The following is a 24,194-nucleotide window of genomic DNA, read 5'->3' on the forward strand; positions in this document are numbered from 1 at the left end:
CACTTGGATTACAGGCATGAGCCACCACACCCAGCCTCCTTTCTTTTTTTTAAGCGAAGGGGTCTTGCTATGTTGCCCAGGCTGGAGTACAGTAGCTATTCACAAGCATGATCCCACTGCTGATCAGCACAGGAGTTTTACCCCGCTCTGTTTCTGACCTGGGCCAGTTCACCCCTCCTTGGGCAACCTAGTGGCACCTCGCTCCAAGGAGGCCACCATATTGATGCCGAACTTAGTGTGGACACCCAATTGGGATAGCCCAGAACTCCTGGACTCAAACGATCCTCCAGTTTCAGCCTCCTGAGTAGCTGGGACTACAGGCATGCGCCACTGTGCCCAGCCGGTCCTTTCTTTCTTTTCTGGAAGGCACGGACCAGCTCTTAAACATGACCTGTATTAGATCCTTTGGTGACAACCCATTACATTTGGATGAAATTCAAAATCCTTGCTGACGCTGTGACCTTGGGCAAGCTGCTTGACTTCTCTGGTCCTTAGTTTCCCCCTATGTAAATAAAGTGGGAGACAGCTGAGCATAGTAGCGCATGCTGTAGTCCTACTTATTTGAGAGGCTGAGGAGCAAGAATCCTTTGACCTCAGGAGTTCATGGCTGAAGTGAGCTATGATACCATCATTGTACTCCAGCGCAGGTGACAGCAAGACCCTGTCACACAAAATAAATAATAGTGCTCGCTTTGGCAGCACATATACTAAAATTGGAACAATACAGAGAAGATTAGCTTTTCGAATTATATTATAAAAAAAGAAAAGAAAAAAATAAATAAAAATAAAGATAAATAAAATGGGAGATAATCAGTCCTCCACATTTGCAGGTTTTACCTTTGTGGATTCAAGTGACCACGAATGGAAAATATTCCAAAAATATGATGTCAACATCATTATAGAAAAAGATAAGAAAAAACTTCCCTCCCAAAAGGATGGTTGCATCTGTACTGAACATGCACAGAGATTTTCCCTTATAACATTATTCTCTAAACAATACAACAATTATTTATAAAGCATTTACATTGTATTAAGTATTATAAGTAATCTTGAGATGAGTTAAAGTGTATGGGAGGATATGCATAGGTTATATGCAAAGACCACACCATTTTATATAAGGGACTTGACAATCTTAAGGATTTTGATATCCACCCTGGAATTAATCTCCCCAGTACCTACATCATACAGTATGGTCAGGTTTTTTTTTTTTTTTTTTTTTTAAGACAGTCTCACTGTGTCACCCAGGCTGGAGTGCAGTGGCAAGATGTCAGTTTACTGTAACCCCTGCCTCCTGGGAATCAAGCGATTCTCCTGCCTCAGCCTCTCAAGTAGCTGGGACTACAGGCATGCACCACCACACCTGGCTAATTTTTTTCTTTTTTGTATTTTAGTAGAGACAGGGCTTCACCATGTTGGCCAGGCTGGTCCTGAACTCCTGACCACAAGTGATCTGCCCATCTCAGTCTCCCAAAGTGCTGGGATTACAGGCATGAGCCACTGCACCTGGCCTTCTATCTAACCCAGCAAGCACTCGCCAGCATCAGGGTGTGTTTCCTGTACCTGAAATGCTATTCCCCATACTCTTTACTTGACTGTCTTCCTCATCCTTCAAGTCTCTGCTAAAATATCATTCCCTCAGAGAGGACTTCCTTAACACATCAGTTTAAATAACATTTCCCTCTTATATGTTTATCCCACACTATTTGGTTATATCATAAATTGTTGGCTGGGGGCAGTGGCTCTACCCTGTAATCCCAGCACTTTAGGAAGCCAAGGTGGGAGGATGGCTTGAGCCCAGGAGTTTGAGACCAACCTGGGAAACACGGCAAAACCCCATCTCTAGAAAAAAATACAAAAATTAGCCAGGCATGGTGGTGCATGCCTGTGGCCCCACCTACTCAGGAGGCTGAGATAGGAGAATTGATTGAGGCTGGGAGGTTAAGGCTGCAGTGAGCCATGATCACACTGCTGCACTCCAGCCTGGGTGACAGTGAGAACCCGTCTCAAAAAAAAAAATTGTTTCATTGCATATGTGTATATGTATGTATGTGACCATTTGTTTATTTTTTAATTTTCGAGATGGAGTCTCACTCTGTCACCCAGGCTAGAGTGCAATGGTGTGATCTCTGCTCACTGTAACCTCCGCCTCCCAGGCTCAAGCGATTCTCCTGCTTCAGCCTCCCAAGTATCTGGGATTACAGGCATGTGCCACCATGCCCAGCTAATTTTTTCCTATTTTTAGTAGAGATGGGGTTTCACCATGTTGGCCAGGCCAGTCTGAAACTCCTGTCCTCAGGTGATCCACCAGTCTCAGCCTCCGAAGTGCTGGGATTACAGGCGTGAGACACTGTGCCCGGCTCCTTATCATAGTCTTTTAAGTAAATAAATGTGCACTGTGCATGGAGCACATGAGAGTGTGTCATGAACCAAGGTTATGATTAATCTAGTTCTGTGCATCTGAAGTCCATTAAAGGAAAGGGGGATAAATTAACCTACCTCCTCCTCCAGGCAGCCTCATTTGATGGGGGTGATGGGGAGAAGATTCTTCTACCCCAAGTTGCTCTGGAACTTTTCTCCAGGGACTGGCCCTAGGTCCTCCTCTTGTAGAGGTGAGCTGGCAGCATAGAGGAGGGGGAGCAAGGAAGGAAGTAATCCAGGGTTTAGCTTCCTCTGGAAATGGGTCCTGGAATCAGTGGGAAAAATGAGCCTATCCTGAGGCTGAAGAAGGAATCTGGAAGTGTAAGTCAACTTCCATTCCCTTTCAGCTTCCTGGACTCCACAGCTTAGAACTGTGGGGTATGTAGTCTCCCACCCATTTCATCTATGACCTTAGGGTGGGGGTTAGGAGGAGCCCCAGAGCTGGGTCCTCAGTGAATGGGGTTGTGGCCACATGAATAACAGTCATAGTCCTTATAAACATTCTGGGAACTAGGGAGCTGGGACCAAGGTCTTGTTATGTTGCCCACGCTGAAGTGCAGTGGCTACTCCTTGGTGATATCATAACATACTGTGGCCTCAAGCTCCTGGCCTCAAACAATCCTCTTGCTTCAGCCTGCCACCTGCCAAGTAGCTGGGACTATAGGCACACACCATTATGCACAGCTTAAACCAGTGCCCTTGAAGTCCATCCTGAAACTAGGGAGCTGCTGACTCAATATATATAATTTTTTTGAGACTAAGTGTCACTTTGTCACCCAGGCTGCAATGCAGTGGTACAATCTCTGCTCACTGCAACCTCTGCCTCCAGGGTTCAAGCGATTCTCCTGCCTTAGCCTCCTGAGTAGCTGGGACTACAGGCGCATGCCATCACGCCCAGCTAATTTTTGGATTTTTGGTAGAGATGGGGTTTTACCACATTGCCCAGACTGGTCTTGAACTCCTGACCTCATGTGATCAACCTGCCTCAGCCTCCCAAAGTGCTGGGATCACAGGCATGAACCACTGCACCCGGTCTTTTTTTCTTTTTTTAAGACAGAGGGTCTTGCTCTGTTAGCTGCGCTGGAGTGCAGTGATGCAGTCACAGCTCACTGTAGTCTCAACTTCCCAGGCCTGAGTGATTCTCCCACCTCAGCCTCCCAAGTAGCTGTGACTATAATGCACCATCACACCCAGCTTATTTATTTACTTATTTATTTTAGAGATGAGGTCTTGGGTGGGTGCAGTGACTCACACCTGTAATCTCAGCACTTTGGGAGGCCAAGGCAGGCAGATCACTTGAAGTCAGGAGTTCAAGACCAGTCTGGCCAACATAGTGAAAACCCATCTCTACTAAAATTACAAAAATTAGCTGGGCTTGGTGGTGTGCACCTGTAGTACCAGCTACTAGGGAGACTGAGGCAGAAGAATTGCTTGAACCCAAAAAGTAGAGGCTGCAGTGAGCCAAGATTGTGGTGCCACTGCACTCCAGCCTGGGCGACAGAACAATAGTCTGTCTCAAAAAAAAAAATTTGACATGAAGTGTCACTATATCGCCCAGGCTAGTGTTGAATTCCTGACATGGTGAAACCACATCTCTGCTAAAAAAAAAAAAGAAAGAAAGAAAAGTCGGGCATGGTGTCATGCACCTGCAGTCCCAGCTATTCAGGAGGCGGAGGCATGAGAATCATTTGAACCGAGGAGGGAGAGGTTGCAATGAGATGACAGCGTGCCTTTGCACTCCAGTCTGGGCAACACAGTGAGACTCCATCTTTTTTTTTTTTTTTTTTGAGATGAAGTCTCGCTCTGTCACCCAAGCTGGAGTACAATGGCACAATCTCAGCTCACTGCAACCTCCGCCCTCTGGGTTCAAGTGATTCTCCCATCTCAGCCTCCAGAGTAGCTGGGATTACATGTCTGCAGCACCATGCGTGGCTACTTTTTTGTAGAGATGGGGTTTCAACATATTGGCCAGGCTAGTCTCAAACTCCTGACCTCAAGTGATCCACCTGCCTCAGCCTCCCAAACTGCTGGGATTACAGGCATGAGCCACTGTGCCTGGCCTGGGATGCCATCTTAAAAAAAAAAAAAAAAGAAAAAGGCCAAGCCTGGTGGCTCATGTCTATAATTCCAGCACTTTGGGAGGCCAAGGAGGGCAGATTACCTGAGGTTGGATTACCTGAGGTCGGGAGTTGGAGACCAGCCTGACCCACATGGAGAAACCCCATCTCTACTAAAAATACAAAAGTAGCAGGGCATGCTGGTTCATACCTGTAATCCCGATACTCAGGAGGCTGAGGCAGGAGAATCACTTGAACCTGGGAGGCAGAGGTTACAGTGAGTTGAGATTATGTCATTGCATTCCAGCCTGGGCAACAATAGCAAAACTCCACCTCAAAAAAAAATGGAAGTCAGGCTGGACTGGGCTAAGGGTATAAAAGAGGAGTTGGAGGTTGCACTAAACTATGGTAGGGTCCTAGGAAAGGGGATGGAGCTCTCTGGCTGAATCAGATCAGACTGGGTCAGGAAAAATGGTGAAGGAGCTGGGAGCCCAGGAGGGACAGAGGTTTGGGGTTGGGTTCAGACCTCTGTGGATTCACAGGCCCTGGTTGGGATTCATGGTCAGACTACCTGAATGAATTAATTCACCAACAGACATATACATATGCATATATATGCCCACATACAAACACAGGTATATACTCCCTTACCTACACATATAAATAGATCCAGGCCCTGCCCAGCTCAACAGCACAAAGCTCTTCAGCAATGTGCTTAAGGCCTGGGACTGGGCCCACACCTGTATCTGAAAACAAAGGGTATAAGGGCTTTGGAGGGTCTCTCTCTTCCCCTACCCCAGCAATTCCTCTTCACCAGGGGCTTCTGGGGGCAAATGGGAAGGAGCCAGATATGGGACTCCAGAGGAAGTTGTTGGCCACTGTGTTTCCTGAGTTCAAGAGTGTGTTCCCCTGCTTCTCTGACTCTACCTCCTGCCTTCAAGCAGGGTGGGCAATCTGCCTTTTCCCTTGGCCACCTTTCCTCTATACACAAACACATACATACAAGACATGAACCTACAAATACCCAACTGAGTCACACAGCCACTGCCCCAGCAACCCCATAACTCAACACTGTTGCACTGCTAAGCCACACATTCAACAACACATCCTCATTTATGGATTTACAGCCTCCACTCACACTCAGCAGCCACATCTTCTCAGCTTTGTTCAACATCATATTGTCAGCACCTAGAATTGGCCTGGTACCTAAAGAGGGCTTAATGAATACTATTTGAATTAATTAATTTACCAACAGACACATACATAAACAAGCATACACATACCCACATAAAAACTCATGTATACACTCCCTTATCTGCACATATAAACAGATCCAGGCCCTCCCAGCTCAGCAGGACATACAAACACACAGATACACACTTAGGCTAATAGGCTAGATGTACACCCAGTGCCAGACAGAGACCCATTGTAGGTGTTACCTGGCACTCTCAGGGTGAATTGGTGGTGGCAGCTGGCTGGTAAATGTCCTTCAGGTTGGCCAGATCTATAAAGGAAGAGTTGGGGGTGGGGTGCAATACCATTCCTTGGGGTCCTGAGGCACTGGGGCTATGAGGAGAAGCTGGGCTGGCAGCAAGGCAGGGCAGGGTAACTGTAGAGTGGAGAGGGATGGGCTGGGTCATGCAATCCCTTCCTTTGGTGTCTTCCTACCATCTAGGGAGGTGAGGGTAGAGGTACAGGTCTATCGGGCTTTATTTCAGATCCAGGGAGACCTTAGTAGGTGAATAGTTTGAGGCCTCAGCTTCCCCTGCCTGGAATGACAATGAGGGACACTGGATAGGGAGCTTTATGGGCACTAAAACCCCATCTCTAATCCACAGCGGGGTCTCCATACCTTCCCAGTCTTTCATGGTGAAGAGGAGGGAACTTGGAGAGTTAACTACCTGGAAAGGAGTCTGAAAAGTGCCCTATTTCTTCTCCCAGCCTCCCACAGAGCTTCAGGCTACCCACTAGCAACAGAGCTATGTCTTCCCCCGTCAGCGTCCCCACCTAAAGTCAGCAAGGAAACAAACCATCCTGCCACTCTGTTAATCACCCACCCAGGGACCTTAGCACCAAGAGAGACTAGTTTAGACCTCAGCTGGTGACCAGGCAAGGTGGCTCATGCCTATAATCCCAGCACTTTGGAAGGTCAAGGTGGGTGGATCATCTGACGTCAGGAGTTTGACATCAGCCCAGTCAACATAGTGAAACTCCATCTCTACCAAAAAAATATTTTAAAAATTAGCCAGGCACAGTGGTGGGTGCCTGTAATCACAGCTACTTGGGAGGCTGAGGCAGAAGAATCACTAGCACTTGGGAAGTGGAGGTTGCAGTGAGTGAAGATAATACCACTGCACTCCAGCCTAGGCAAAAGAGCAAGACTCCATCTCAAAAAATAAAAAAGGGCTGGGCACAGTGGCTTACACCTATAATCCCAATACTTTGGGAGGCCAAGGTGGGCGGATCACAAAGTCAGGAGCTCAAGACCATCCTGGGGTTTCATCCATGGTGAAACCCCATCTCTATAAAAATACAAAAAAAGTAGCTGGGCATGGTGGCACACATCTGCAGCCCCAGTTACTTGGGAGGCTGAAGCAGAATTGCTTGAACCCAGGAGGCGGAGACTGCAGTGAGCTGAGATCACAACACTGCACGACATACAGCCTTGGGTGACAGTGCGAGACTCTGTCTCAAAAAAAATAAATAAAATAAAATTGAATTAAATTTAAAAGCCTCACCTGGGCTAGTAGGCTGGGGGCTGCGTAGGGATAAGAATCTCCCAGGCACTCTAAGAGATCCTCTAACCAAAGTCCCCTCCTAGGCCAAGTCCCTTCTCCCACCCCTCCCTTAACAGCATACTTCAGGGCTGTCTAGCCCAGGAACCTGCCCAAGGAGGGCCACCTGGCTGGCTGCCCCATGACAGCTAGGGGTGAGAAGCAACAGTCCTGGGGTGAGAGGTGGGGAGCAGACTGGAAAAGCCAACTTTCCACCAACTTTTCAGGGAGATGGGGCCAGGTTGGGAAACTTGGGGATAAACTTTAGGGTCTTGGGTGAAGGAGAGGTTAATTCAGGGGAACAACTTCAGAAGAGGGGAAATGTGAGGTCAGAGTAAAGGGGTCCAATTCATACAGTCTTAGGAAATGAAAGTATGGGGAAAAGATTGCCCTGGACTGAGTCATTATTAAGCATCAATGACCAACCAGGACACTCTCAAACCGAAAAGTCTCTTTATTGATCGGTACCATACATGACTCAAATGGCCCAAAAAAAAAAAAAAAAAAAAAAAAAAAAAGGCATTACAGTTGGGGTGGGTGGTCCACCTTCCTCACCCCTTCCCTCACCTCCTGACTCAATACCCTTCCAAAAGTGGCAGCTGGAGTGGAGGAATTAGGGTGTGGGGGACCCTGGAATCCAGAGGAAGGGAGGTGGTGCTAGCACTTCCTGGGACTGGCCACAGGAAAAGGCAGCAAAGCCACAGAGCTGGCCCAGCTGCGTGGAACCCTGCTCCTGGCTGCAACCTGGCCAAGCTGAGGATCCCAGCTGCCTCCTGCTCTTCCCTTCTATGAGGAAAGAGAGGCAGGGGATACTGACAGATGAAGACCCTCTACCTCAAATGGGGGTTCAGAGGCCTGTTTTTCTCTAGTGGGCTTAGAGCCGGGACGTTCTCAGTTCAGTGGCTCCTTCCCCTCTGTGAAGGGCAGAGTAGGATTATATATGCAGTTGGAGGGGCTGAGGGCCCAGAGAAATGTGGCTAAGCACCTCTCCCATACCATGCCTGCCCAACTGAGACAAAACCAAAAATACAGCAACAAACAAGGCTGTTCCCTTCCCTTCACACTCCCCAAGGGAGGAAGCCTCTTCTCCCTGCATCCTAGACAACTGCTCTCACGGAGGACTCGTAAGGAATATACACACCATGGGGGTGGGGCTGGAAGAGAGGGAGTCACGAGCACTAGGACAGGCCAGAGTCCAGAGGATGGAAAGACAGAGACAACATCAGGGGGTTTGTCACCAAGATGTGGCCACTGATGTCCCCCAACCCCATAGCATGCCTTCCCCAACTGCAGTCACCAGAGGAAAGGGGAAGAGAGATGGCAAAGTGTCTCCTTGGTCTGAAGCTCTCACTGTATAAAATGGTATGCATACCCCCTCCCCCATTCTCACCCCCACCTGGGCCCTAGCCGCCCCCATCTGCCAAGAGTAGGGAGGTAGCTGGACTTTTAATAGGGGGAAGAGGGGGGACATGAATGATTTTTTTAACTTACATTTTTAATAATATTATTTTTTAAAAAACTTGGAGCTGGGATAAGTGGCAACGGGGAGGAGGGGCCCAGAGCTTTACCCCTCTATCACCAGCTGCCTAGGGGAAGAGGCATTCAACCAAGCCCCATAACTTTAAGTCCCTAAGGGCTGTAGAGACAACCCCCAGGCTTGAAAGGAGTAAAGTCAGGGGGATGGGAAACCCAGAATCTGGGGTGAGGATGGGGGCAAATGCCCTGGGGGTGGTCAGGACATTTCTCAGAGACCCAGGTTCCACGTAGGCATCCACATGAGTACCCTCTTCCCCCAAAAGGCTCTGCAGAGGCCAGGCCCAGCCCAGGGCCACCAGGGGGGCAAATCTTGGCACCTGCCCCCAGCGAGTCCAGTTCCTCCCTGAAGCGGGTGGATGGAGGCTGCCCATTTTAGATGCTCAGCCTCTTCATTCTGTCTTCTGCTCCCTGGGGCTTCGAGGGGTGAGGCAGGCTGGCAGAGCGCTGGGTGGCCATGGCAGGGCCTTTTACTGGGAGGCCTGTGACGTAGGGTTCTCCGATTTGCTTTCTTGGCTGGACGGAGGCTTGCTGTTCCAGGGACTGTTGGCGCCCAGTGCAGGGGAGTTGTTAAAGCTGTCCTCGTCGTCAATGCCGTTGGCTGCGTCAAACTGGGTGTTCTCCAGCCGGGTGATGAGCCTCTCGTCCTCGTCCCCGAACTCCCCGCCCATCAGGGTGGGCTCCCCCACCACCATCACATCCTGAGAGTGGCGGAGGTCCCCAAACATAATCGGGGCAAGGGCTCGCCCGGCCCAGGGCGGCAGATACCCCCAGAGCCCCAATACCCACCCTGGAAGCTCAAGTGTCCCCACCCCCTCCTCATACCCAAATTTAAAACCCCAACTCCTAATACCCTCAGCTCCTGGAATCCTTCCCACTGAAGGACACCAGAGCATCACAGCCTTTAGCCCATATCCATTAAGTTCTAGAAGTCACTCTACTCCCCTAGCTCCCTAGTCCATCTCCCCAGAATTTTAGGGAACTCCTCGACTTCTGTCCACATGTAAGAGAAAGGGAGCAGATCAAAAACATGAGGGAGGGCAATGTGTGCATATGCATGGGCGTGTATTCTAGATCTGCAAACACTCTAGTCTTCATATCTCTCAGTGTGAGTGTGAGTTGAATGGTATGTGAGCCCCAAGCTGTCTGTCCTGAACGTCCGTTATGTCCTCACGGCTGTCTCTGTCCCTTTATGCCCTAGCTTCCTATGGCTGAGTCTATGTGATCACAACCATGCAAATCCCTGACAAGGACTCTCTCACTAGTAAAAGCAGTCAGCCCATGCTGGCAGAGTACATGAGGAAAACTCTGCTTTTATGCCTGCTGTGAGCTCAGGCTTGGACAGGGGTCAAGGGTGAGTGGTGGGGCAGCCCAGAAGAGAGAAGAAAGCCGAGATGCTTACAGGTACCTGGCTGGAGAGGGCGAAGGTGCTAGCTGGGCTCTTCTTCTTGCTGTTGCTGTTGTTGGTATTGCCACCCCCCGAGCTCATGGTGCTGCCCCCTGACATCTTCCGTTTCCGCCGTTTGCTGGGCTGCTGACGTGTGGGCTCCGCTGTGCCGGGGAAAGGAGACTCAGATGGGAGAGTGCCCTAGGTCCCCTATTTTCCACTGTGGCTCCCAAGGAGCATGAGCCTGCCCTGATCCCAATTTTGTAGACCCAGGAGCAAGGAAGGGGCAGGGAAAAGTTCAAAAGGAAATAAAGATACAGCTTTGGGAGCAGTGTGAGATCTTGGTAAGAAGAGGTGCAAGGCACTCACCGGGGGGTGCTACCATGCGCTGCCACTTCTGGAAAAGGCAGGTCTTGAGGCAGTCGCGGGGGCTGAGGCTGTAGGTCTTGTGGCGGGACATGAGCTCCTGCATGGGCTCGAGTATCACACAGAGCTAGGGGTAGACCAGAAGGCAGGTGGCTTATCAGGGGACAGACATGGAGCTGAGACTAAATGGACTGGGGCAGAAACTGGGTGCTTGGAGACTTACTCGGAGGTAGTTGAGAGTAGAATTGGACAGCCCACACCGGGTGATGTTTTTGGAGAGCTGATCCAACATTTGGGGGTCTTGGGCCTAGAGTGGGAGAAAAGACAAGCAAGAACACTGACACCTGGGTTGCCTCTGCTCATCTGCCTTATCATGAGAGCATTGTGACACTCCTGAGGGAGGAGAACCTCTTATTATACCTGCTATTCAGATGAAGAAACCCTAACCATGTCTAAGGTCACAGTCAGAAAATGGCAGACCTCGTTCCACCCTTCCCCCCGTCTGCCTTCACTCTTTCGTCCGGGGTCCTGCTCACAACTCACATGCATGGCAAGGATGCTGCGGGGGATGAGCTCTCGATGCTGCCGGATGCTGAAGTGCCATGTCTTTATCCGCATCATGTCGTCAAACATGAACTCCAGGTACAACCGGCCCTCCACACACACCTGGGGACAGGCTTATCACAACCCTGCCCCCTCCCGACATACCATACCTGAAATATGTCTATTACAATCTCCCATTTGCTTACAACTCTCCCACTGCATACACTTTTGTCACCTGCACATTAAATCTGGATGCAGCAACCCCCACCCATATACCTGGCCCATACACACACAGACACATGTACAGAAACACACACACACACACACACACACACACACACACACACACACAGTAGAAAAGCTTAACAGATCCTCTCCCCATGTAGCTAGTGATATAACCATCTGCTCTAAGCTATGTGAGGGCAGACTCTTGTTCACTCAGGTAGCCCTGGGGCCAAGAAAACTATCCCATATAAACGAAATACATGTTTGCTGACGGTTGCAACCCTCCCTTCTTATTTTGCCACTTCACATTATGGCTCCCCGGGGAACAGTTATGACTACACACTAGGAGAGAGATGGGGAATCAAACCCAGGTGCCATGGTGTTCCATATCCAGCTGTGTTGCTGACCTGGGTGAACATGGGCTTGCCATGCTGGGTCACCATGCTGCCCTGGTCACAGTCGAGGGACACAAAGTTGCTGTGGAATGCCTCCTTGGGGTGCTTAAGCACATAGTACAGTTCCGTAGCACCCCCCTCAAAGATGCTGCGGAAGTAGCGTGGGATCAGGGTCCGGCCAATGGCTGTAGAGACGGGACAAACTCTTCAGGACAAAGGGACTTCAAAAGGGGCCAGGCAGATGCCTCCCCTACCAACCTAGACATCCCCTGGCACTCCCAGACCCACTTCTAGACCTTAGAACTACACAGGAGGTATACACTCTGACAGAAAGACCCCAGAGGCCACTTACTATATCTCTTTGGTCCATCCTCCAGGCAGAAAGTGATGGTCAACATGGCATCATCCTCAAAGAACTCAGTTGTGAAAGCATCCCACCAGAGATTGTCACACTCCTAGGAGCATGGTGAGGTGTGTGTGTTCACGTGTCATAAGCTATCTCATGGGGTGCCCAGATGGCCCTCCTGCTCCCAGCCCCTTTTCCCTTGGCCATACCTCTGTCCAGTTCTGAAGGCGTTTGTTAAGCTCAAATATTCTGTAGTCAGTTTGGTTGCCATATGGTGTGTGCCTCCTGGAAGAAGTGAAGGAGGGAGGTTAGTAGGAGCAGAGCCTCCCCACCGCCCCCCCACCTCAGCCTTCTCCCAGTGGAAAGCACCTTCCTCCCCACTGGACTCCACTTACCCAATCCCTGGCTCCAGGTATGTAGGCGGGTACATGGGAGTTGGGCTGTGTAAAGGAAGAGGCTATGAGAATGAGGGTGGAATATAGAAATTATTGGGGGTGGGGGGCTACTCCCTTCCCTTTCCAAGCAGGATCCCACCTGGAGAAGGGTTAGGAAGTGGCCAACAGACTCACTCACCCCACATCCCGATCCAGCATGGTGCCGGGATGGAAGGGGGGGAAGGCGTTGCCGTTCGGGGGCTCCTTCGGCGAGTACAGCTTGAATGACTTTGAGGAACAACCTAGAAGACAAAGAAAGGAGTCATAGCTGGGCATGGTGACTCACGCCTGTAATCCTAGCACTTTGAGAGGCCAACGCAAGACGACTGCTTGTGGGTTGCAATGACCAGTGTCATAGTAAGACCTCGCAACCAGCCTCATAGCAAGACCTTGTCTCTAAAAATAATTTAAAAAGTCAGCTGGATGCACCCCTATGGTTCCAGCTACTTGGGAGGCTGAGGTGGGAGGATCGCTTGAGCCCAGGAGTTCGAGGCTGCAGTGAGTGGAGATCATACCACTGAACTTCAGCCTGGGCAATAGAGTAAGACCCTGTCTCTAAAAGAAACAGGAGTCCCCTCACCCCCTTTTGGGAGCTCTTCAATAAGCCTGCTAGACTGTGTGGATAGGGACTGGTCTTATGGCGCTCCCTGGCCTGATTACAAGAAAGTGACAGACTAGTGGACAGCTACCCTAGGGATCACCGGTCTCTCCTAAACCTGGCTATATCCAAGATCCCATTTCTTCATTTGACTGAGTCCCAGATGACAGAAGAGGAATTGAAGCTGGGAAGAATTATCACAGAATAAATAAATATCCAAACACTAGAATATAATTTTGATAAACCCCCTTTTAATCTAAGTAGTTTCTTAAAATCAACATAATAACCTTATGAAGTAGCAGGGCTGACCATAACATTCCCATTTTACAGATGAGGCAACTGAGAGCTCAAAGGAACTTGCCAAGATCATAAAGCTAGTTAACTGTCAAAACTAGGACTTGAGCTCGGATCTTCTGATTACCACATCCTATACCATTTCTACCAGCTGATCCCTCTATTGCCCTCTAGAGACTAAAGTGGGGGAGGAACGGGGAATTTTCGAACTCTGCCCCTCCTCCAACCTCAGGGTCTCAGGAGGGCAAGTGATACAAAGATAAATGGGGGTGGGTGCCTGTTGGGTGCCGCCTACCAGATAACCAGTTGGGCCTTCTGCAGCCCCACTAACGGCCACTCCCTTATCAGCCCAGCCCCCACCCCCACCCCCACCAAGGGTAGAGTATTGTCTGCAAACCAGAAACCCAAAAGCCTCAACCCCTTTTCTCTTCTGAGACTTGGAGTAGGGGAGGCAGGCAGATGAATCTCCTTTGGATCCCACTCTACCTACAATCAAAAAGTAGGTGGTTCAGGAACTATGTCCCTCAGTCTAGGGGCTGGTGGTCACTAGACGGGGTCTCGCTAGTGTGTATCTGTGCATGTGCACATGTCCTCTCTCTCACCTCACCTAACAGCAAACAGTTCCTGGAATACTGTTTTCTGACAGGGAGAAGCGTTAAATTCATACTTGGGTATGCCCCAGCTATCTCTGCAACTGTTCCCCCCTTCTCAGAGTTCTCTGAGAAAGACAGAGAAGAGAAGACAGGGTCTTACTCTATTGCCCAGGCTGAAGTTCAGTGGTATGATCTCTGAGAAGGGGGAACAGTTGCAGAGGTAGCTGGGGCATACCCAAAGAGAAGAAATTGAGGCACAGTCCCAAAAGTTCATCTGACTCCAACTGCATTTGCTTCCTTGGGTCCCTAAAACTGGACTGCATTTGGGAGGGTAGCTGGATTGTCTATATCTATGTCCCCTCCCCAACTTAGATGCAAAATCTATTTTCTTCCTTCGGGGGAAGAGACAAAAGAAGACCCTATGCCAACATGTGTCATTTAATTCTCTCCCCAGGGCCCTGTCCTCATGATGCAGTCAAAAGGAAGGTCCCACTGCACAGTCCCTGAAGGTGCCAAGAGTCAGAGCCTGTGTGTGCCTGCACACACGTGTGCCCCATCCTGCCTAGCAGGCTTCCACCCTCAGCTTGCCCCAACATGCCTATCAAGGGCTGGAACCCAGCAGCCCCAGGCAGAATCAGAGTGCCCCCAACAGGCCCTCACCCATGCACAAGCTCTCACGGGCCACGTCCACATGCTCCAAGAACAGCACACACAGCCTTCACATGCCAGTCTGGACTGTGCCTGTGTCTCCAGAAAGAGACAGTCCCCACCAAGCCACCAACTATCCCCACTCCAAAGACAGGTAGACTAAGGCCACACAGGAAGCTCAAGCTCACACAGCCCACCAGAGGCCAGGCCTGGGCAATGAACCCAAGTGCAGATTCTCAGACCTGGCCCTCATCCTCCAATTAGGCCGTTCTTTCTCCCACAGCCTAACCACTCCTGCCTCCTCCGTTTCGAGGCCACTTAAAGAAATCTGTTAGCTCAAGAACCTGAAGGGAAGGGAAGCGGACACCCGGGTTTCTCACCAGTTTTGAAAAAAAAAACGTCTCAGAGCCTCCCTTTCTCTCTCTAAAGAATGAACAGGCATTATCTGAGACTGGGTAAATAGTTCTAAGGAGCTAAAGCCCAACGCTCTGGGCCTCTATTTGCTCCTCCAGTGAATGGACACAAACTCAGCATCTCTCCAGAGCCATGACAACTCCCAGTAGCCCCAGCACAAGAGCTTTGGAGTGAGTAAAGAAGGGGAGGGACATCACCCAGACCATCTGTCCCTGTTGCTGCCTGTCCCCAGCAGCAGGGGTAGAAGGAGCAAGGTGGGGGGCGGGGGGAGATGTGTCATCCAGCCCTAGAGACAGCCATAGCCCCCCTCCCACCTCTAGCAATCTGGAAGCCTTCAGGAAGGGGGGGAGAGAAGAGCCCCGAACTAGTAAAGTTTTCTCAGGGAGGAAGCTGCATCTGGGGCTGAGGGGGGGCACCTCCAGCTGGGCATTGCCATGGTAACCAGGCTGACCTGAGGGCAGGCCCCCTCCTTTAGGGGCTGGCCACAGGTCAGCAGGCCTGAGCACCCGAGCGGCTCTGAGCTGGGGCACCTCTCCCCCAGACAGCAGACCAGGCCCGGGCCGGGCTGAGGGCCTTCCGCCCACCCCCAGCAGGCTTGCAGGGTGCCCAGACTTACCTGGGAGAACTGAGGGGGCCAGGAGAGGTGCGGGGAGCGGCTGCAAGCCCAGAGGGGTCCTGGCAGGGGTGAGGGCTGAGGGGGGACAACTTCAGCCGCTCATGTCCCGAGTGGGATGGGCAGGCCCGGTTGGGAGCTCCACTCCGCCGGCCGCACAAAGACTCGCACGCACAGCCTCGGCCTGCCCCGCGGCGGCCACAGCCCGGGGAGAAAGTTACAATGGCCACTGGGCCAGGGGCCGGGGGCCAGGGGTCCGGCCTGGGGGGCGGGGGGCCGCGGGGAGTCCGGAGCCTTCTTTGTTTGCAAGGTTTCCCTCAACAATGGCTGCTCCGCTCTTTCCTCTCTCCTCCTCCTCCTCCTCTGCTTTCCCCGCCGCCGCCTCTCGCTGCCTCTGCCTCCGAGCAGCCCGCCCGCCCTCCCCAGGCCACCGGGCCCCTCTGCTGGGGGCACCAGGAGAGGCAGCGCCCGGCACTCACACTCACTCACACTCACACACTCAGACACACACACAGCGCCCGCCGGCTGCCTGCCTTTCTCCCTTTCTCTCCCTGCCTCCCTCCCTCCCCGTTCGCTCTCTCCGAGCCTCTCTCAGAATGAGGCCCCAGGGCGGGCGGAGGGTGGAGCTGCCCCCACCGGCCCCGCCCCCTCCCTGCGAGGAAAGAGGAAGAGCGAAGAAGGGAGGGAGGCTGGGACAGAGGGACTGCTGAGAAAAACAAAAGAGAGATAGAGACTGGGAGAGACAGGGACGAATCAGACTGGGCTGGGAGAGACCTGGATGGAGGAGAGGCCAGTAGGGGCCAGGAACGAAATGCAGCCCGCCTCCCGCCAGCCCCAGGCGCCGTGCTCAGGAGTGAGCACAGGGGCCAAAGCCACTCGCAGAGATGGAGGAGTATGGGCTCCTCTCTGCAGACTCCAAGATCTTCAAAGCACCTCCCAAACCTCCCCCAAACCTCTCTTCCTCGCCCCTGTGATGGCTCAGGTTGAAGGCTGGCCCGGGCTGCCACCCTGGGCTCCTCTGGTGAAATCCCGGAGCAGCTGGGGGGAGGCTCCAGGGGGTTATTTTTGACAGAGACACATTCTGACATCAGCCAGTAAACAGTGATTGAAGAGAGGGGGACACTGCAGTCTTCCCTGCCCCCAACCCAGCTAAGTTCCAAGCCTTGATTTAGATCCCTCTTAAAAGGAAGCCCCCTTCCCCACCACCACCACTGAAGACAAGTGGGTGCCAGGGAAAGACACATTGTCAGAGCTAGGGAAAGCCAAGTTGGCCATTCAAGAGTCCCCAGAAGAAGCCTAGTTTGCTGCTGAATCCTCCCCACCACCCCAGAAAAAAAAGGTATATAGTTAGTGCGTAGGGTCTGTTCTCCCATCCAGCAGGGGCATCCCAAGGGAGCAGGTATTGCTATTTTTTTCCTTTTTTTTTTTTTTTTTGAGATGGAGTTTTGCTCGTTACCCAGGCTGGAGTGCAATGGCGCAATCTCGGCTCACCGCAACCTCCACCTCCTGGGTTCAGCCAATTCTCCTGCCTCAGCCTCTTTAGTAGCTGGGATTACAGGCACGCACCACCATGCCCAGCTAATTTTTTTTTTTTTTTTTTGTATTTTTAGTAGAGACAGGGTTTCATCACGTTGGTCAGGCTGATCTTGAACTCCCGACCTCAGGTGATCCACCTGCCTTGGCCTCCAAAGTGCTTGGATTACAGGCATGAGCCACAGCGCCCGGCCTGCTATTTTTTGCTTAAGGTAATTTTGTTGTAGCAGGAGCGGGTATTTCTAAAACTTGCGTAGGGCTCCAGGCCCTACTCTTGGACAGATAGGAAAAGGAAAACAGTACACACATACATACACACACACACACACACACACACACACAGGAAGGCAGGGCATGAACTTTTATTTCCTTCTTTGCAATTTGAGTGTCTGCTTCTCTACTCCCTGTCCCTGCCAACTATATTCACAAACTCCAAGGACAGGATTTCTCATGACATACTCACTAGTTAACTGTGCAATAATATTGCACCTGGATCTGTGAACATCTTCCACATAACACATCTCACTTTCACATAAATCAATACCTGATATACATTTCATACTGTGATATCTCTCTTTTCTTTCTTTTTTTTTTTTTTTTTTTTGCCTGAGACGGAGTCTTGCTCTGTTGCTTAGCCTGGAGTTTAGTGGTGTGATCTGGGCTCAATGCAACCTCCACCTCCCAGGTCTAAGTGATTCTCCTGCCTCAGCCTCCCGAGTAGCTGGGATTACAAGTGTGTGACACCATACCCAGCTAATTTTTGTATTTTTAGTAGAGACAGGGGTTTGCTATGTTGGCCAGGCTGGTCTCGAACTCCTGACCTCAGGAGATTCACCAGCCTTGGCCTCCCAAAGTGCTAGAATTATAAGCGTGAGCCACCGCATCTGGCCATCAGCCTGTGATATATCTCAAATCCTAAGTATATCCAAATCCTGGACATACACACACACACACACACAGAGTCTAAGTCATACACACTGGGACCTATGACACTTATGCATCCTGACCTCAATACACACACGAAAACTGTGTTATAACCCCTAAACCTGTGACAGCCTATCACATACACACCCTGATCATTTGCAAGGACTTAACCTAGAAATCACCCTCTCTGAAACCTGCGTACCATTCCTCATCAAAACCTGGCCATATGATAAACCCCAGCTTTCACAAACATACTGAAATGTATGACATTCAGCCAGACCCTGCAACATACAGCCTATCACCAGGACTTAAGACATTCCCACTGACTCTCAAATTTATAGCTTGGGTAGCCCCACTTCTCCCCCACTGCCTTTAAACTTTCCAAAGTGCATTCACAGGCAGTACCTCAAGAAATCCTCATAGCATACAGGGCCAAATACCCTAACAGTGAGATCCTAACAGAACCCACTGAGACAAGATGACTGTGGTGGGTTGGGGGGGAGTTGAACCTTGCACTTCTAAACCCACTGGATATAAGCCAAGCCCTACAGCCATTCCTATTCCCTTCCCTCTCCAGGCCTCAAATCACTGTCCACATGGGGAGGAGGGATGGGTATGTGCTCTGGCTTCTGCCTCCAGCCCAGAGCTCAGAACAACCCCCCGCCCAGCCTGTCTCCTCACACAGGAAGAACTACAAGGGCCTCCAGTCTCACTGTGGGGTGGAGGAGCCCCTAAATGCCAAGATGTATCAAGACTGGCTAATCATTTAAAACAGGCTTTCTCCTAGTTCTCCTCCAGCAAGTCTGCTCCTTTCTCTGCTCTGACCCGATTCACCTACTTGCATAGGGGCAGAACAGGTCCAGTTAAAAAGAGCAAATCGGAGTTACAAAGCCTTAGAATTAGTGGTGAGGTGGAGGGAACAGCAAAGAATGACAAAGATGATGAGGGAAAGTACTCCTCCTGGAGGTGGGGACTCAAAGGACAGCCACCAGCCCCAGCCCACAGGATGAGGTACCAGCACTGCCCCCTGCCCGGGCCCCTGGGGCTCCCTGACCCAGGCCTCCAGTGTGCCTGCCCCCCTTCCTTTGTCTGTGCCCGGCCTCCCGTTGGCCTGGCGCTCTGCCATCCTCCTCTCCTGGCTCCCAGCCGCCACCACTGCTGCCTCCTCCCCTCCCCCTACTCCTCCCGGCCTTAACCCTTCTGAGCCACATGCTGCCCCAGACAGGCCCTAGCCCCCTCAGCATCTTGCTCAGGGTGATACCCTTAGCAGAGGCTCTCCCTGTTCTCAGCCATTCCAGCCCCAGAAGCTGGTCCTCACCCCAGGAGCACTATGGGAGCTGGGCGTGTGTATGTGTGTATCTTGTGGTGTTTCTGCATGTGCATGTGTGTGGGTCTGTGTGCGCTCTGGCTTCCCTCAGTCACATGTGTGGGGCATGTGCTGTCTCTGCCGGGCTGGGGGAGGAGGAGGAGCCCGGAGACAGCAGAGCACAAAGGAGAGACTCAGACAGACAGGCAGGCAGGCAGGCAGCCGGCAGGCAGCCTGCCAGGGTGCCTCAGCCCTCACCCCAGGGCTGCTCAAGGTGGGGGAAGTCTTTGGGCCTGGACTGCTACATGCTGCCATGCTGCCCTCGTGTTCAAGCATGTGCTTCCCCCATCCAAGCAAGCCGCAAGTTGGGTCCCCTCTCTAACCCCAACTGCTACTATTCCCCACCTCCACTCTACTCTCAAGCCCCTCCCCGAGTGGTTCTCCTTGAAGTCTAACCTCCATCCAACCTCTGTGGCATCAATCTACAAGACTTCTTCACGATCTGGAAAAAGACTCCCTACTCTTCCCTATCTTTTGCCCCCTTTCCCTCTGTCAGACCACTAAACACAAAAGGAACATGTCTTCTGGGGCACTACCTGAAGTTGTCTCCTCACCCACCCACATACCCCTGGGCTTGGGCCCTCTTCCTGTTCCCAGGCTGCTCTCTCCTCCCACTAGACCCAGGCAACCTGCCCCAACTTCAGGGCCAACCTCCCATGCACCTCCAGCCTGACAATCCCTCCATACATACATATCCCCTTACCCAATATTTGTAGGAACTAAGAATCAAAATTTCAGACCCATCCCTCTAGCTTGTTCAGATCCTTAATTTCTGCTCTGCCCTGGGGTTGGCTAAGAACATGATGGATCTGAACCAGGTACCCAGCATGGGGCAATCATAGGAGAGAAAATACACACATATAAACATGTACACCAAGCTGGTAGGAGGAGGGATGATGGGGCCAGGCAGGATTCCAGCTTGGCAAGCTCTTGCCTCTCCTTTCCTCAACTCTCTGCAACACCAGCTAGTGGTTCCCAAACCCGGATATTCTAGGATTCTTAGGTTCTCTTAGGCCTCCTTCTGGGTCCCATGCCCCTTAAACATCAACCTCAGCAGGCACCTGAAGTGTGTGCCCAGCCCAGCTTGGCCTGGGTCACATGATTTTCAAGGAAGCTTCCTCACTGGTAGCTTCCCCTTGGGGATTTGTGGGGCTAGTAGGGAGCGTCCAGTTGTGAAGTATGTAGCCAAACCAGGCTGCATTCAGGGACACTGACTTCCAGGAGAAAGCCGACTCCAGTCTGGGGCAGAAGGGCCAATTCCAGGACCCAGAGTCCTGGGGCTGGAAACAGACACTGTGCTGTGAGGCCCTCTGCAGACTACCTCTCCAGGCGCATGGCTGCTCGCTTTCCTCCCGGCAGTGAGGTAGACCTAGCCCCACTAGAAAAAAATCTCAGACCTAGGCTATCCCTGACAAAAGTTGATATGTGTTTTGAGGAGGCAGGGATCTGAGCCTGGGTCCTCTCTCAAGTTCTCGGTTTGGGGCCAAGAATTGCTCCCCCAGCTCACCTCTCCACAAATCACTCTATTTCCTAGCCTACCCTCCCACTAGGGCAGAGATGCCAGACCCAAGGGTCTAATTATCTGGCCCCTCTTAGGAGTACCTCTAGTGCCTCAGGAGGGCCAACCTTCCCTGGCAACAGGCAGGAAAAGTTGAAGGGGGGCAAGATGGGCCCTAATCAACTACCTCCCTGCAAACAGGGTCCTCAGAAACAGCATGGGGGGAATGTCACAGGATATGTAAGAGGCAATGGGCAGCAGAGGAGCGGGGGCAGCCCAAACCAACCAATCACAACTCTATGGTGACCTGAGGGGGGGGTCAAAAGTCCAGAGTCACTTCTGATTGGCTTACAACCTGGAATTCTGAGAATTTCAGCCCCCCCAAACCTCTCCCCAATTAGCCTCCCCCCAAAAAAACATACACATAAGTCACCCCCGGCGACTCCTCCCAGTGCTTCTGAGCTGCTACGTATTTACACAGTTGGGGAAAACCCTACCCGCCGGCCAGAGGCCCCGCGTAGCCCTTCCAGCCCCCGGCCTCCCCCAGGCCATCGACTCCCCACACACAAGTTCTCGCCAAGCACGGGGTGAGGGGTCCGCGGGGAGAGTTGGGCAGGGAGGGGCCGGGCGGCCGCGCGCCCCACTCACCAGGACAGGCACAGCCCACTGACATCTTCACATCGCCCGCCGCTGGGGACCCAGCCGAGTCACGGTGCCCGCCCCTCGCGGGGACAGGCCGGGCATGAGCCGCCGCCGCCGCCCGCGGTCCCCGCTGCCCTCGCCGCCGGCCCGGCCCGGCTTCGGCCCGGTGCGGGCGGCCCCTGGCTGCAGCGAGGGGCCTGTCAGGCGCGGAGCAGACAGGAAGGAAGCCAGGCAGGAAGGCGAGCGGCCTCTGCGTGTGTGCGCGCGGGTGTGCGTCCGCGGAGTGTGTGTCCGTGTGTGCGCGCGTGTGCGTGTGCGTGTCTGTGCGCTCCCGCCGCCGCCGTCGTCGCCGAGCACCCCCCTCTCCGCCCTCGCGTTCGCGCTCCCTCGCGCCGGCGCCGGCTCCCCAGACCGAGCCGGGCAGGGCCGGGCTTTATTAATATGCTAATTGTCCTGCTAGTGGGAGGGGAGAGCCGTGTCAAAGTGACCCGGGAGAGCGCGCAGCAAGCGACTACGTGCGTGCGCCGCGCGACGGGCGGGCGGCTAGGGGCCGCGAGCGCTCAGGGAACGGCAGCATGTGACGCAGCTTTTAAAAAAGGAGACGGAGGCAGAGACCCCAGAGAGGGAGGGCGAGAGGGAGGGCGAGAGGGAGGGCGAGGGGGAGGGCTCGGAGGCGCAGCCGCGCGCTCGGTGTCGGTCCTCCGGGTGCCGCCGGGTGGGGAGCCTGGCTGAGCCGGAGCGGGAGCCGCGGCTAGGGGAGGCGGAGCCGGGGTGGGCAGTGAGGTGTAGCTCTCTCCACCACAGGCAGCGCTCCGGGAGGGGAAAAGGACTGCGAACCCCCTGCTCGTGCTCCCTGCTGAGATGCCAGCCTTCTTCTAGAGGCCCCTTGTTTCGAGTCCCTACCCTAAACTGGGTGGGTAAAGAAGTATTCTTTTAATTCTTGTAGCAACCCCCTAACTCACCCCCTCCCTAAATTAACCACTCCTCCTTTGCCTGCGAAACCAGTTGGGACTAGAACTAAAAGGGTTAATTAAGTGGGGTCCCCGCCCTCCTCCGCCTAAGGGCTTGGGATCTGCGTTTTGCTGGGGGGAGGGGGCTGAGGAATGACCACCAGATTGGATTACGGAGGGGCAATACGAGGCCATCCTTCCTCTTTGCCGACTGACGCAGCAGTCAAGACACTCTCCTCCCTTCCCCCCTTTCTCCAGCCTTGGCGCCTTCACCTCCGTACAACCCCCCCCCCCCCGCCACTGCCTCCGACCCCCCTGCCTGGAAGCTGCTCTCCTTTGAGGGCTTCGGAGATGAGAACAGGAAACAGGCCCTTCCATTGCCCCCTAACCCAGAGAGGCAGAGGCTGTGGGTCGTGGGGGGTTGGCGGGGAGATGATATGGATGGCCAATATAAGGAACACTCCTTCCCCAAGGAGGAGCCTCCCAACCTTCAGTCACAATTCAAGGACTCCCCAACCCAGCCCTAGGAGGGGAGGGGCTCCATCACCATTTCTTCCCAAAAGCTCAGCTTTAGCTGCCTCATAAACAGGAAATAACTATTAGCCTGGAGAAGGGAAGGGAGGGAGCCGCCTGGAGTAGAGAGTTGACCCCCTCCCTCCTGGGGTCCCCAGCTGCTAGTTTTTCTTTAAGCTTCCTGATGGGCTCCAGGGATAAAGGTTGGGGACTTGGACTAGTGTCTCCTCCCTAGGGCATCTGGCCTAGACTGGATAAGGGGTTCTCCTCTTTGTTACTTAGGGGGGTGTTGGTTGAGAAGGCTGTTTGGTTCCCTCACTCTGGCTCAGAGTCTGCACAGCTGGCTTCACTGGCTGGGGGAGGGTTACAGATGTGGAGGCTTAAGTGTTTATGAGACCTCTTCTCTCCACCTTAGGTTTTTGCTGAGGGAGCATGAAATGATGGAAGGGTGCAGAGTTGGAGGATTGAAAAGAAGGCCTGCCTAGGAATGGAGTCCCCTGCCACCCTGTGTTTAGGATGGGGGAGGAGAAGCTCTACATTGTGCTCCCACCCCCAAGTTTCCCCATCCCCACCCCCACCAGGAGCAGAGAGGACCTGACTGAAGCCATCCACACTCACACAAGTATTTCCTTGGCAGCATCCCCTAACTGAGTGCACCCTCTCCCGCATTCTCCCAGACAAAGGTCAGCACTAGAGGGAGTAGAGAGAACCTAGGGCAACAGAACACTGGCCGGGAATTGTGGATACCTAGGTTTGAATTGAATGCAAGCTTCGCGCCACACTAACTGAGTGATTTCAGACGACTGACCACCCCACTCAGAGTGCTAACTTTATCCTCTGTAATTGGTATCTATGGCTTGGTGAGAATCAAACTAGACAATGTATACCCAGTCACCTAGTCCAGCATCAGCCAGGTAGTCCTGTAGATATGTGTTCCTTTCTCTTCTGTATGGATCTTCTAAAGATAAGAAAAAGAAAAAAGAAAGATATTTGTTCCTTTCTGCCTTTTTTTTTTTTAAGATTATCTAATTCCAAGAGAGTCAGGAGGGGGCTGGATTGGCAGGACAATTTGAGATAGTGTGGAGGAGGGGGAATACCTGCCTTGACCTCCTGCTCTCTTCCGTTCATGA

At 52.5% G+C, this 24,194-nt stretch overlaps 1 protein-coding gene, 1 long non-coding RNA gene and 1 pseudogene across 9 annotated transcripts; 2 read left to right on the forward strand and 1 right to left on the reverse strand.

The window, feature by feature from the left end:
• Positions 1–683: 683 nt before the first annotated feature.
• Positions 684–780, forward strand: LOC118146537 (U6 spliceosomal RNA; annotated as a pseudogene).
• Positions 781–7,688: 6,908 nt separating this feature from the next.
• Positions 7,689–22,009, reverse strand: LDB1 (LIM domain binding 1). 7 transcript variants are annotated; one of them, XM_009010192.5, is made up of 11 exons: positions 21,608–22,009; positions 12,618–12,720; positions 12,440–12,484; positions 12,254–12,329; positions 12,051–12,153; positions 11,711–11,883; positions 11,079–11,201; positions 10,759–10,842; positions 10,539–10,662; positions 10,191–10,333; positions 7,689–9,483 (listed from the first exon to the last, which is right to left on the reverse strand). In XM_009010192.5, the coding sequence occupies exons 1-11, from the start codon at positions 21,630–21,632 to the stop codon at positions 9,253–9,255; spliced, it is 1,230 nt and encodes a 409-aa protein (XP_009008440.1). In that variant the 5' UTR covers positions 21,633–22,009; the 3' UTR covers positions 7,689–9,252. The 7 variants fall into 7 exon arrangements, with proteins under 7 accessions (XP_009008440.1, XP_002756595.1, XP_078202485.1 ...); XM_002756549.6 differs by having other exon boundaries at positions 10,185–10,333; XM_078346359.1 differs by lacking the exon at positions 21,608–22,009 and adding an exon at positions 15,642–16,236.
• Positions 22,010–22,078: 69 nt separating this feature from the next.
• LOC144578737 (uncharacterized) lies at positions 22,079–24,053 on the forward strand. 2 transcript variants are annotated; one of them, XR_013525096.1, is made up of 3 exons: positions 22,079–22,116; positions 22,406–22,514; positions 23,480–24,053. It is a non-coding gene; the product is annotated as an uncharacterized LOC144578737 (long non-coding RNA). The 2 variants fall into 2 exon arrangements; XR_013525095.1 differs by having other exon boundaries at positions 22,111–22,208.
• Positions 24,054–24,194: the final 141 nt, after the last annotated feature.

Source organism: Callithrix jacchus, chromosome 12 (assembly GCF_049354715.1).
Source record: "Callithrix jacchus isolate 240 chromosome 12, calJac240_pri, whole genome shotgun sequence".
Lineage (NCBI taxonomy): Eukaryota > Metazoa > Chordata > Mammalia > Primates > Cebidae > Callithrix > Callithrix jacchus.

Excerpts from the sequence above, each read along its gene's own strand:
- LDB1 (XM_002756549.6), bottom strand. The coding sequence starts at position 21,632 with ATGTCAGTGGGCTGTGCCTGTCCTG. Across the intron at positions 11,884-12,050 it reads GGATGGACCAAAGAGATATA|CCATTGGCCGGACCCTGATC; the intron begins GTAAGTGGCCTC and ends CCGTCTCTACAG. Across the intron at positions 10,843-11,078 it reads GCAGCATCCTTGCCATGCAT|GCCCAAGACCCCCAAATGTT; the intron begins GTGAGTTGTGAG and ends CTCCCACTCTAG.